The 14,371-nt window shown below is 46.5% G+C and overlaps 1 protein-coding gene across 1 annotated transcript; it reads right to left on the bottom strand.

Annotated features, from left to right (window-relative positions):
* Positions 1 to 292: 292 nt before the first annotated feature.
* Positions 293 to 11,706, bottom strand: CRYGN (crystallin gamma N). Its single transcript, XM_019556252.1, has 4 exons — positions 11,686 to 11,706; positions 10,978 to 11,226; positions 7,447 to 7,592; positions 293 to 514 (listed from the first exon to the last, which is right to left on the bottom strand). Exons 1-4 carry the CDS (start codon positions 11,704 to 11,706, stop codon positions 379 to 381), a joined length of 552 nt encoding a protein of 183 aa, XP_019411797.1. The 3' UTR covers positions 293 to 378.
* Positions 11,707 to 14,371: the final 2,665 nt, after the last annotated feature.

The following is a 14,371-nucleotide window of genomic DNA, read 5'->3' on the forward strand; positions in this document are numbered from 1 at the left end:
TCATTTCTTTTCTTTTTTTTTAAACACAATGGGTCTGAACCAAAGCCAGCTGAAGTCAGCAGAAAGGTTCAATTACTCAAATGGGTTTTGGACACAGGCGCAGCGTATCAGTGCGGAGACTCCGATGATGATAATGTGCTCATTTAGCAGTGCTCATTCAGATCCCATGGCTAGGAGGAGGCAAGCCAGAAGTCTGCTTTTGAATCTACGTGTAGTCAGACCATGCGATGTAGCAGAGCATCATCCGTTGACTCAGATTAAAAAATGAAACAAAACTTAGAACCAGAAACTGATTTTAAGAATTTATTTCACATTTCCAGTGAACAGAGAGCAAAGCTAGGCCCGGAGCATCACCAGGACCTTAGTAGTACAACTCAGTTAAAAGTAGTTGATGACTCTTCTGAGCGACTGGATGTTTGTGCTCTGTCCTTGCCACTCGTTAAAGCTGCGGTACTCTCCTCTCTCCACTACGTACATACGGCCGCGGTAATTGGGTTCTTCATACAGCACCCATCTAAAATGGAGAGGGCATGGATTAATCAAGAATACAGTCTGTGTGACAACTAGGCTCCTTTCTCAGGTTTTACTCAGGGAATTAGGCAGCACTTTTGCACTAATCATATCCCAGAAGTGTATGTTTTTCTTCCACCTAGGTTTTATTCTGGCCAGTCTGCTCTCCTTTTTGGATTGAAAGCCTTTGCTGTTGAAGACACCTTCTCTTTCACTTCAGTGCTGCCTTTTACCCTGTTGACAGCTACCTTGGGTCCTTCTATTATTATTAATATTTACACTGGCATCTAGAGGCTACACCTGTGATCAGTGCCCCATCATATTATGTACCGTTTATGCTCATAGTATGAGTCCCACCCCCCCCCACAAAAAAAAAATAGTGCCCCAAACAATCTAAATACACTTCATTTTCATGAATTGCCTTCTTAGTTATAAAAGTAACTTTGGGTCCATGTATCTTTGCCTTTAACATGAACTACCACTTTCAGAGGGATGATACTCAGCTGGATACATCATTGTACGTCTTTGATGACTTTGGTATGCTTCATCCTTCTATCTGCCTTGACAAAGCAAAATTGTTGCTTCATGTCATCCTCTATGCTCAAGGTGAAATTCATGCTGTTTTTCCCTTTGCTTCTGGTCTTCCATAAACTTAGCATCATCCTTGGCCACAAATCTCTTCTGTTTGTAATCCACAGTTTTCTCACCTCTCTGGTACTACCTGTATACACCTGTCCCCACTCCATCTCCACTGGAAACCTCATATCTGCCTCATCCTTCACTCCTCTTGCATGTACCCAAGGCTTAAATGTATCTAGGTTCTGAAAAGCCACAATCCTCTACATGGGAAGAAAACAAAAGGCTTTAAGGTCAAGGTTTATGCACTTATTTGAAATGTATCTTCTGTGTTTTAGTGATTCTCCGGTCAGACTATATGGGTCCTTGTTTCAGACTCATCCCCAGCCACTTCATGTAGCAATAGAGCAACTACCAAATTCAAGCCATTTTACCGCTATGTACTCTACATCTGCTGCCCACCGGTAAAAGAAGTGGTGGAATCACCATCGCTGACAATTTTCAGGAGCAGCTTAGACAGACACTTGTGTGAGATGGTTTAGTTAGAGATGATCCTGTGGCAGGACTAGATGACCTCATGAGGTCCCTTCAGCCCTACTTTCCTATGATCCTGTTATTTAGGTTGGTGCTATCCACACACCATGAGAGGGACAGAGATTTCATTCAGATGGTGCACTGTTTATTAGTATATATATATCATCTCATGTGTTAGCAGACGCATGACAAATAGATCCAAGGAGGTGATACTTCCCCTCTATGAGGGAATGGTCAGACCGCAGTTGGAGTACTGTGTCCAGTTTTGGGCACCATACTTTAAGAAGGATGTGGATAACATGGAGAGGGTCCAGAGAAGGGCCACTCGTATGGTTGAGAGTTTGCAGGCCAAACCCTATGAGGAGAGACTGAGGGACCTGGCCCTCTTCAGCCTCTGCAAGAGAAGGCTGAGAGGAGATCTCGTGGGCACCTACGAATTCATTAGGTGGACACAGCAAGGAATCGGAGACGCTCTGTTCACCAGAGCGCCTCTTGGGGTAACAAGGAACAATGGTCACAAACTGACAGAGAGCAGATTTAGGCTAGATATCAGGAAAATCTTCTTTATGGTAAGGGTGGCCAGAATTTGGAATGGGCTTCCAAGGGAGGTAGTGCTCTCCCCTACCTTGGGGGTCTTTAAGAGAAGGCTGGATGGGCATCTGGCTGGGGTCATCTGACCCCAGCGCTCTTTCCTGGCTAGGGCAGGGGGTTGGACTCGACGATCTGTTGAGGTCCCTTCTGACCCTAGTATCTATGTATCCCTTCATATAGCATCCAGTAAAGGTAGCTATCCCTATCACACAATACAGTGGCTGTTCAGCAGCCCCCAGCAACACTACACAAGAACTGAGAGAAAGTGAGTACTCCTGTACCCAGCTGACATAGTGCAGGGGGGAATACAGACAGATATTGATGTAAAGGATACATTATCAAGATATACGTGGGATACATGGAACTATAGGTCTTCCTAGAGGCAATTCGGTCTAATGGTTAGGGAGTCCGGTAACCTGGTCTCTCTTCCTGGCACCAACCTGCTGCATGGCCACTTCAACCTCTGCTACTCATCCGTACCGTCTCAGAAATGGAGATGATTAGGCTTTCACTGCTCCATGGAAAGCAGCAAATATTTTTACAAAAGCTGTGCCTGATCACAGGTTCATGCAGGACAGAACTGAGTATAGAGGCAGATGTTTGCTGGAAGGTAACTGAGAGGAACAGCCTGCTTCAGGACTGTTTTAATTGCACACAACATAATGTACGCTACATTTCAGCCTGAATTCTCTGGCTGGAAGGAGCTGGGAATGGTCTGAAAAATAAGACATTCGGTAAGGTGGTGGTTGAGAGAGCAGGGTGACGCAGTATCAGGACTCAGTCCTGTGTCCTGAGCCTTTCTGGAGTTTCAAAGGTTGATTGGCCTGATGTAGGACCCAGAGCTGTGCCAGGCACCCTCCCCATCTGGCAGGATGGATTCTCAACCAGGGGCCTTGGAGGGTAAGGTCAGGGGAGGGATGGCATGATCAGCTTTGGTAAGAATATGTGCTGTCACATGCACATATAGAGGTTACCATCCATGTATTTCATAGTACTTTGCAAAGGTGGGAAAGTCCAATTAGCCCCATTTCACAGATGATGAAAAAGAGGCACAGAGCAGAAGCAGTCACACAGAAGATCTGTTAGAGCCCAGAAAAGTGGCGGCTTTCTGGATAATAGCCCTGTGCACTGGTGCAGAGCTAGGAAGAGTCAAGCAAACCTTCTTTTACAGAAACCCTGCACCCTGTAGCTTTTAAGATGTTTTTCCTTCTCCGAGCATGCCAATTCTCCCTAGCGAACAGCCCGGAAGGGCTCTCTCACCAGAACGACAGTCTCTGGAGAGCAGACCACTGCAGCTCCAGCCCAAAGCCTGCTTGGATGACATGTCTTTTCAGAGTGCATCAGTCGGGCACTGGCATGCGGCACTAGTGAGCTGACCTGAGCTGCCATGACAAGGGGTAATGCAGCGTTTGATTACTCACAGTCTATCAGCTTTCTACTGTTGCCCATTGGTATAAAATCCACATAAATCTGATGGCAGTAACGAAGTCCTTAATGGAACACCTGGAGCCAGGCACATCTGCCTTAGATGAGAGAGACTCCTGCTGGACACGTAGTGCAGGAACGTGACAGCACTGGGATTTCGGGAGTTTTACAGGGTAAACGGCTTTGAAAGAAGACACCATCATAAGGAGACTAAATGGTTTGTAAGTGGGAGATGAGCAACAATATAGTTTAGCCTCCCCCCATACAGAGAGATGCATCCCAGGGTGTGCACAGCACACCTTTGCTCTGACTTCTTTCAGCCACAGCTTCCTTTTCTTGGCTGCTACCCCTAAGCCAAGATGCTCTCTTGGCACGAAAACATCGTGAGTAACCGGAGTCCCAGCTGTGCCTTGCACAAGCCAAGCACTTCCTGGCTCCGAGAGAGTCCTGCAGCTTTCTTCCCCGCCCCATCCCCCACTCCCGATGAAAACGTGTTTGTTTGTAAGAGGAAACAGGGCACAATGACAACAGAAAAATAACCGGTGACATAACAAGAACAACAAACGTGCTTCCTAGAGGAGGAGATGCTGTTATTCCAAAAAGGCTCATTCCCATTATATGGTGACAAAGACACAGACTAATCCCCTGCTCTCTTTCTGATGCATTGAAGGGAGGCAGGTTGTTCATTTTTCTGGTGTTTTGGGACCTTAATAAGTGAGAAGGGCCTTGTGGACGTTGTTAGATACGTTTTGCCAAGATGCCAGCAGTTATAGGGTCTGGGATCTCTGACCCAGGAGGTCCCTTCCAGCCTATGTAACTAACTCTGAACAAGTCCAGTTTTATAGCGGATTTTATGGAGAGCTGAAAACGTCGGGGAGACAGGATCTGGCACTTCCAAGCTCACAGGACAACAATGTACATAGTCTCACCCCCCGCCCACCCCTCCACCCCTTGCTGTGATATAGGCAAGTGGTACCCTTTTATCTTAAAAACAGAGAAAAGGAGGTGCAGGGAGAAATTAAAGCCCAAACTTTTCAAACCGGGTGACAGAAGCTAGAAATCTACATCTGTAGGGCGAGGCACTGACTCGGGCAGTGGTTTTTAGGGATGCTACTGAATTCAGTGCATCCCAAAGCAACTCAACACCTCTGAGAACCAGGCTCTCCTTCGTGCCAGGCCTTCAACACTCAGGCTTGAAGTCTGGGCCTCAGTGTCTTCGTCCAAGGCCAAGCCGACTCTGTGTCTGGGACCAGACCCCAAGTTTCCTGACTCCAGTTCTGTGCCTTCACCACAAGATCACCCCTCCTCTGCATAAGGAGAAGAGCAATGCCAGGTGCACACAGCTGTTGGGGCACACGTGTGTGTAGTGGGGTAAGGAGGACATGAAGAACAAATGACCTGTCCTGGCTAACCTGAGATTGGGACGTTAGCACTGCAGTGCGCTGTGCGCTGAACTCCAGCAAGGCCACTGCTATAAACTGCAGAGACTGCAAGCAAGAGATGGGTCCCAAGCTGCCAGGATTGGAAATCAGGCCAAATTCCTCCTCCTCTGAGCCGGCTGCCAGAGACAGGAGGGAGTCTGGCAGTGGTCTTTTCCTGCCCCTTCCAGTCTCAGAGGGAGACCGGCAAGCTCATGATACTCAGCTTGCATGGTATGTGCAGCTCCTGGGAAGAACAGTGCCCCAAGGGGCTGCCTGCCTTCCTGGGTCCTAAGGTCTGGCCCATTCATGTTATCACTCTAAGTCCTCTGCAAATGGTGGTAAGAAATGGAGCCAAAGCTGACCTTATGATTTATAGGGACTCCCAGCTGCCAAGGGTGAGTATATGCAAACACAGCCCTGGGTTGCTCCCTTTTCAGGTCAGTCTGCCAGCGTGGGTGTGGATTCAAGCTGAGTTAGCTCCCCAGTTTTACCTCCATGTATGCCCCTCATGCAAATGTTTCCCTGACCTCTGGTATCTGCCTTGCTAGAGATGAGCCCAACCCAACACCCTGCATCTGAACACTCCTCCCCTCACAAATGCAAGGTATGTGAGAGACATGTGAAATTCAGATTCAGTTTCTATAATGTCAGCCCTTCTCTAAGTGCCATGAAGCCAGGCTAGGGACAAGATTTCGAGCTGAGCCTGGGTAAGCAGGACCCATCTTCATGACCCTCCTACCCCTGACTGCACTCCCTTGACCCTCAAGCATAGCAAGCCAGCACACCGTGAGCAAGCTTTACAGCTCACTAATACCCCCATAATGTCCCACTGACATGGCTCTACCTTGACCTGGAACAACATCTATTAAAAAGAGTGGTCAGCTCTCCCTGCCAGATCATTTCTTAGGCTCTTTCTTGGCACTGTCCCATAGGTCTCAGTTAGAGCTGGCCATGGCATTGATTTTGTGGGGCAAATACTTGGGCATTCAGCTCCGGACTGAGGTGACCAACTCATTTCACAGAGCCCATCAACCAGCCATCACATGCAGTCACTCTTTGTTCATCTAGGCTGGATTTTAACTTACTATCAAGGGGACAAACAGCTCCCCAATCACCATACACCAGGGGTATCAAACATATGGCCCAAGGGCCAGATTCTGCCCATGAAATCGTTCCATTTCGCCTGGAGGCTGGGGTGTGCAGCCCGCTGCAGAGTTTGGGATCTCTGGGCTGCCACCTGAATGTGGATCCAGCCCGCGCAGAGCCCCTACAGTCTGGATCCAGCCCAGAGCCTTGGGTGACTGCGATCCCCTGCCACAGACTCTCTACCCCTACCTTTCCACGTGGCTATTAAAGAGTAGCAGTTCTCCAGCAAACGCAGGAAATAGTGACCCAGATACCCATGTATGATACTGAATGCCAGTAGCATAACTAGGGTTAGGTGGAAGGATGCCTGCCTCAGGCACCAAGTTAGGAGGGGCACTGGACATGTCCCCCCCCACACCGCCGGCGTCCATGTCCCGACAACATTGCCCTGCCAGGAGCTTCAAAACAGTTCTCAGCTCCTGTAGCCCTGCTCTTGCACCCACATCCTCTCTACCCCGGCTCTGGGAACTGCATGCTCTCCCTCACCCCACCCCACTCTCTTGCAGGGTTTGCCCAGGTGCCAGCTTGGCTCCTTACACCACTGCTGCATCCACTACATTTTAGCTGATGGCTGACACTCCTGCAGAGAGCCAGTTTATTCCAAGATAAAGCTTTTGATGGCATCTCATTTTATCTGTTAGAAGGAAAGAGGTTTGCAAACTGTGTCGATACGGATGATTAACCCTTCCAGAAAGACTCTCAAGTACTTAGCAACTTTTGCAGATGTCAGGATTATTGAACTTACATTTAAACCCCAAACACATTAAATATAGAGATCAGAATGGCTGACCTTCCTCTACTTTCATAGGGTCAAATCCTTTTCACACATCTAAGTTTGTTAACAAATGACTAGTGGTCTCAGGAGCCCTGCCTGAGTCACCTTAAAGGAGGCAGATTTTTTAGAAAGCACTGAGCATACTTAAGGTGTTTCAAGCTTGGCACCCAAAATTTGAAGTAACCAGATAACCAGTCACTTCAGAAAATATAGGCTTGGCTAGTGTCTTCAGGCCTGATTCAGCTCCATTGATATCAATAGGGAGCTTTCTATTGTCACCAGGCTGTTGATGTGTAGCACATGGTAGTCGAATCCCCCGCTTTCTTCACGGGATTTTTTCAAGGGATCCATGTCCTTTGAAGTTCCCATGTCTTTCATTACAAGGATATCTGAGGAGGAGGTAGTTTCACTGGATTTTAAGACAGATGACAAGCAGTTATGTTCCTTAAATGCCCACAGGTTACTCACGCTCCATCTCCATAAACTTTGACAGCATTGACACAGTTCTTGCTCCATCCTCGGCCTTGCAGGAAAGAGCAATCCTCAGTGAACTCCATGGACTGCCCTCCAAACTGGTTCCCCTCAAATATTTCAATTCTGTAATGTTCGCCGTGCTGGGGACAAAGGGATTTGAGTAAACCGAAAACATGCATCAAAATGGTCCCTCCTGCTTTTACAAGATAAACACAAAGAAAGTAGGGGCCTTCGTAATGGAAATGTGAAAAACAGTCTAACGATCATACTGCCAGCCCACAAACGCATGGCACGTACCACGGAGAAGTACCTCCCTTCAAGCATACAGATGTCCCTCACAAGTGGCTTTCCACACAAAAATATACACGGGCACATTGCTGCACCAAGCGCATGACTGCAAACATCCACACACCTCCACAATCTCTGTTCGCATGCAAACAGACTGGTGGCGTGAGACGTCTCAGACATATCTCACAGCTACGCTCCCCACCCCAAAAAACAAATACCTTGACACCCTTTCCAAAGACACATGCCACACAAGTAATACTTCAAACTGAGCCCCATAGCATAGGGGTGCCCCAAATGAGCCATGGCATCCAGCCCCTAGGGCTCTCCACAGGCCAGGCAATTTGGCAGTGGGGGAACAGTGGTTATTAACTGCCATCCCTCGCTCACTGCCAAATTTCCAAGTCCTGCACAGCGGTGCTAGGACCAGGCCAAGCTATTGTTGTATGGCCAGATTTGGCCTGGGGCTGACCTGTTGCTGCCTGGCCTGCACCCCTTCCCTGTATAGCCAGACTGGGCCCATCAACTGGATCCAGCCTTGGCACCACCCATCCGGCCCATGGGGTGAAAAGTGTGGGCACCACTGCCCTAGAGCATAAATCCACCCAAAAAACCCATCGTGCTACATAGAAAATACTGCATGAACAAAAGAGTAAGAACACCGTGCAGAAAAAATAAACTGAGCATACTTATGAAAAAATAAACAAATCCAAAATACACAGAGATATTGTATTATTTCCCTAAAATCATTCAATTTTTCCTTCAGGTTCAGTCATATCTGTGGTTGCTTGTACAAGATGTGCTTTTCTTGAATAAGGAAAAGGGGAGGGAAGGGGAGGGAAGAAATATCATGATTGGAGTATTAGTTATGTGAGCCCTTGCGGGTGAATTAAGGTCAATTCCTTTGGGGAAATGTTGCTGTATTTGGGATGGAGTTAGCAGAAGAGGTATTTTTTTTAGCTAAATTCAGAGAATACCTAATATATTTTACATAGAAGCATCATTAATGCATGAAAAAGCTACCCTGGAGTGCCAAAACGCCCATAGCATTCATTCTCCGGCAGTGGAATCTCAGATACCGTTCCTGACCAAACATTCCTCAGTGCATCTGACTTGCTGGCATGCTTTAAACCTCTCACTCATATCTAGGGAAAAAATGACAGGGCTCGGGGCCAGAATGGCAGAAAAGCATTCACGGCTGTGGGCACATTGAGTCTTTTCTATGGCCGGAGTCAAGACTTCGTGCGGTACATACACTCTTCTGCTTCTTGTGGCAGGCGGGCCACAAAATAAGCCCCGCACCTACCCCAGGTACCACTCGGATCCCCTTTCCCCCACCCTGATCTGCTTGTCTGTGCTTTATGTGCCCTGCCTGATTTACTGTTCTGCTTTCTGCTCCCTGCCCTACTTGTCGCAGTGTTCCCTGGTCCCTCTCCAGTCTGCCACGGGCCACACACAGAGGCTGCTGTGTCACTTGTGGCACATGTGCTGTCCCTGCTTTAGGGCACTCTTGGAAGGTGGCAATAGGCACTAGGCAGCACCAACAAAGAAGGAAAAAATCCATTAACACTAAGGGGGAAGTGATGGGGTCATCTGGTGGGCCACATGTTCATCGCATGCAAATGAACAAGATGGATAAATGCATCCCTCATTCTTCTCCCATGCACTATATCAAAAGACTGTAAGCCCCAGCCACACATCACTGAAAGAGGTCTCAGGGTACCTCTGGGTAGGATCCTCCAAGCACCCACGCCCAGAGCCTCATAGGAGAGACACGCCAGTCTACGTTAGTTAGTACAGCTCCCGCTGGTATCTTCCCACGCCACTTCAAAAGTAAAGAAGAAATAGTTCCTTCAGTAGCTGTGCTCCCTGGCTGATGAATCCCTGTGGGTGAGGCTGAACTCAGATTTATTTTATGCAGAACAGGGTCCCTCCTCAGGGGATCTGTTCAAGGAGAGGTCCCTACGGACACAATCCAGCTTTAGCTTGCTGGATACTAAACAACCAACATACAGGACTTCCCATGACCTGCATGTGAGCCATGGCCTGATTCCTAAACTGGAGAGCAGCATGAGAGCTTTTATCTGCATCGCCGCTTGTTTTTAGCTCATGTGCTATTCACGTGTGCATGCACAAGACCATGTCCCTACGTATACTCGTGTACCCCAACCCCCTGTTCCCTATGGGCTAGACCAGTGGTTTTCAACCTGTGGTCCGCAGACCCCTTGGGGTTCACAGACTATGTCTACAGGGTCTGTAATAGATGACTACAATCAATCAAAAGTATGTGAATGCCTACACTTACAATTCAAAGGGGTCCGCACCTCCATCTGAAATTTCCAAAGGGGTCCACAAACCCAAAAAGTTTGAAAACCACTGGACTAGGTTTTATACAAAAACAAAGGCAGCCACAAACCAGCGAGACTTGGTGGTTTATCAGCCTGAAAGTAAAAATAACCTCCCATCCTCAGGGTAATTCTCTTCAGTCATTCTCCTGCCAGGTGCAAATGAAGACAGAACCAACTGGAAAGAAAAAAAACAGGATACATGTTCACCAGTTCTAAATCTTCCCAATTAAACCGCCTCCTTTGCGTGCGACAGTTCCCTGCTCAGCTTTCATCATGATATTTTTGCTGCTGTTGGGGGCGTTTGATCTGGGTCATGGTTATTTTTAATCCAGGGACGCCCAGACTTTGAAATACAGTGAGGTACCTGGGCGAATTAGCCCAGAACCTACAAGCTGCCCACAGCAGCGTCTACTCTCCATGCTGCACCTTAATCCCAGTTGCTGGTCCCCCTGCATACCTAGCTGGCCAGCCAGCATCATTAGGAGTTCAGTGCATGGAGGAGAAAGCAGAATATTGCAGCTCAGATCTGCCCCACGCACAGAACCTTGCCCCTCCTTTGCATGTGAATATTTCATAAATATTCAACATTAAAAATAAGTGCACGTGATGATGCTCAGGGGCATTACTAAAACCACAGGGAAATGCTTTCCTATTAGAGCTGGTGACGGGAAGACGCAGAACACAAGTTTTCTCTTTGTCCTAGAAAAAGGGGAAATGGTTACACGATGCTGTTTTCTTTTTAACTCTTACTTCCATAGGACACATTGTCTCACAGAGACTTATTTAGACTCCGGCTGCCACGGAAAATACAGGCACAGACATGACCCTTTCACCCAGGTATTTCAGCAACAGAAATAACCCTCTTGGAAACTAGTGGAAAGTTGGCACTAACCATCCCAACAGGCCTGCAGGAGCCCATGTGGTCGTTGTGGGCATTCCAGCGAAAGAAGTCAGGGTACTCGCCGTGCTCCAGGACATACTGCTGCCCGCGGAAGTCGGGGTGATCGTAACAGATCCAAGCTCCGCTCTGGACGCAGATAGAGTTCACGCGGTTCATGAAACCTCTATCCTGGAAGTTATCGCAGTCCCCAGTGACCTCTAGCTTTCTGCCCGTGAAGTATTTGCCCTCATAGAAAATAATCTGGAATGAAGAAGAAGAAGATGCAGTGTCGCAAACACAGACAGCTTACCCGTCCCATACATTGCTATTCTCAGCTGATGGGGGCTTCTCGCATACATTCTGTATCCAGCCAGAGATATTGTCACTGGAGGGTTTGTTTTAATGAGGAGTACAGCACATCCCAAGTTTTCAACACTACACATGGTTTTTGTGCAACCTCTTGTGCGCTTATAAGTATTGCTAACATAAATGTTTACACAAGAAGCGCAGCTATCAAAATACAGCTGATGATGTTGCTTTTCTTCCTACCTCCTTTCCTAATTTGCTTCCATTTCTCCGCACTCATGACTTACCATCTCATTATACAAATGTCACTCTGTGTTATCCTAACCTAGGAAAATGCTTCTTCTGCCTACAGAGAAGTTTGGCTCTTTGGCCTGTGCTGAATGAAAACTAAGCAGCTTTTTTGTTTTTACTTACTTTTCCCGAATACTGAGACATTTTCAGCTGGATGCCATCCAGTGCCAAAGTAGAAGCCAAACCAGAAATGTGATGGACACCTCTCTATATATCAGCAAAGGGAGACAAGGCTGGTATCGCGAGGCCAGTTTAACAATACAGCAGGAATAGAAGGCTTTAAAATTCATGCTTACCAGACAGAACCTCTCCGACCAGGCACTGCTGAGTCCAGAGTTTTGCTATAGCGCAGACAATTTAACAAAAGATCTGCTTGGCAGGGATTTGATGCATTAGCGAGGCACATTTAGAGCTTCTTTTGGAAGACTTTTTTTTCTTTTTTAGGACAGACAGCAAGGAAGTCAGAAAAGGCGGCTGGTCTGAAGGGTAGCACTTTGGGTTCATTTCATTTCTAAATGGCTTGTTCTTTGTTTTTTTCCAGCCCGTTCTCACTGGTTAAAGCCAGACAGCCAAGCACACTTAGAAGACTCCTTAACAACAGTACTTGGCACTTTGTCCATCAGAAGAACTGTTTCTTGTCCATCCTGGGAAAATTGTTAGATAGCAGCACTGTAAGCCAAGCACCTAATTCCCTCTGATGCATACAGCTGCACAAATGTTCCTGGGTTTTTATTTGAGCCAATATGTCAGCAGAGATGCAGCTTGGCACCAAGATGCACATATACAACTGAGGATTAAAAGGGCTTCACGTGTTGGCATCATGGACTGTATAAGTGACAATTTTCACCAATGTGATCAATAGGGCTCCACCAGCCTGTGGCTTCAAATTCTATAATCCAGAGGTTTCCTAAAAGTAACCGGCACAAAATCGCTTATTACTGTTCCCCTTTGTATTACAACCAAACCTTAAGGCTGTAGCCCAGAGCAGGGCTCTAGAAAGAGAAGGTCCCATCTCCAAGGAGCCTGCAGTCCACAAACCCAAAAAGTTTGAAAACCACTGGACTAAGTTTTATACAAAAACAAAGGCAGTCACAAACTGGCGAGACTTGGTGGTTTATCAGCCTGAAAGTAAAAATAACCTAAATAAAAGAGATGGACTCAGCATGGAAGTGGAAGTAGAGAGACAATCTGACTGACCCATGGTCACAAAAGCCAGTGGCAGAGTCAGGAGCAGAGCCCAGGATGCCTGACTCCTAATCAACTGCTCCAGTCACTGGACTGCACTAAACACTTTCACCTATATTTCACCTATATTTCCGAGGCATAAAGGAATTTTTGTATATTAAAAATGGTATTAAATCTAAAGCATTTAATAAAGTTATGGCATCACAGGAGACTGCAAGCTGAGCTATAGAGAGGGGAAGAGATCTTTAGTTTGATGGTTTGAAAGTTTTATTTCCATTTGCATCTAGGAGCATAGGACGTAGGGCTGGAATAGACCTCCTGGGTCATATAGTCTGGTCCCTGGCTGTATCAGACAACCATGTCCTATAATCCCTTTCCCAAAAGTATCAAACTCTGTATTAAAACTAGGTAGGTAGGTTGCTCCCACTACTCCAATGAGAAGACTATTCTTTTGGCTTCCAACCTATATTTATTCATTACCAATTTATCTCACTTTGTTCTTGTGCCAACATTGTGCTTTAGCTTAAATAGTTCTTCTTGCTCCCTAATGTTTTTATGAACAATTACTTCATTAGAAAGGATATCATTATTAAAGATCAAACAAGCAACACCCTTTCAGTTAAGATGTAAAAACTCCCAACAGCACATACCCAGAGGTCTTCCAACAATACCAGGAAACATCAGACTTCATATTCCAATGGCTTCTAAGGTAAATAAGCTTCAGCGTGAAGAAAATGGATAGAAATTCTGGCCATTTTTAAATGATTGTTGGCATGCCTGAAGCCGTCAAGGAAAAGGAACTAATGAGACATCTCATCAAAATGCTGGCATTATTTTGTAGGTGTGAAATTAGTCAGCAGATGGTCCTCAAAAAGTAATATGAACGTATTGAAACTCACATGTTAAAGAGCTACCAAGATCTCAGTGCATCCACATTGTCATAAAAAGCAGACCTCACTTACCATACTGTCTGATTCCTGGGTGAGGCAGAAATATGCTGCATGACAAGATCTCCCATCTTCCCCAGGTTTTGTTTCTTCAGCTATGAAAGTGGTTCTTGATCTTTGCAGATGCTGTTATGGGGAGCAGGTCTTCAGGATGGCTTTGCCAAATTCAAGAACTTCCATTTGCCTCAGCTGGCACTAAAACTGTCCCTTATATGCCATGCTGAGGAGACATTGTGGTGATGGCTGTCAGCGAAACACAATACAATCAGTTGCCTAGGGTTTACTGTAGCCCATCTTTTTTTCTGTATCCATCTTCTGCTTCGCATCACACATATTGCCCATAATCTGTTCGGGACAGGAGTTTTGTCTGTAATGTGTATACGCACTCTAGGACAACGGGGCCATGATACTGGACCAGAGTCTTTAGGTACCAACATAATACAATAAACAAGTGTCAGAGATGAGGAAATATTGCAAAGAGGGAGAAGTGCATTGTGAAAAACAGTGCATTTCAGGATCCAAGCACCAGCTTGTATTTCCAGAACAAAACGCAATCAAGAAAAGGTTGCCAGTGACAGAAAGCTCAAAATAGCAGACTAAGCAACTCGGAGAAACAAATGCCCTTTTCTCAAAGTTGTCAGGCTGCTCTGCATACCAAGTTTTGTTACCAAACGTTG

Source organism: Crocodylus porosus, unplaced genomic scaffold (genome assembly GCF_001723895.1).
Source record: "Crocodylus porosus isolate Cpor-Errol unplaced genomic scaffold, CroPor_comp1, whole genome shotgun sequence".
Classification (NCBI taxonomy): domain Eukaryota; kingdom Metazoa; phylum Chordata; order Crocodylia; family Crocodylidae; genus Crocodylus; species Crocodylus porosus.

Excerpts from the sequence above, each read along its gene's own strand:
- CRYGN (XM_019556252.1), bottom strand. The coding sequence starts at position 11,706 with ATGTCTCAGTATTCGGGAAAA. Across the intron at positions 7,593-10,977 it reads CCTGCAGGCCTGTTGGGATG|CACGGCGAACATTACAGAAT; the intron begins GTTAGTGCCAAC and ends CTTTGTCCCCAG. Across the intron at positions 515-7,446 it reads AAAGTTTATGGAGATGGAGC|ATGGGTGCTGTATGAAGAAC; the intron begins GTGAGTAACCTG and ends TCTCCATTTTAG.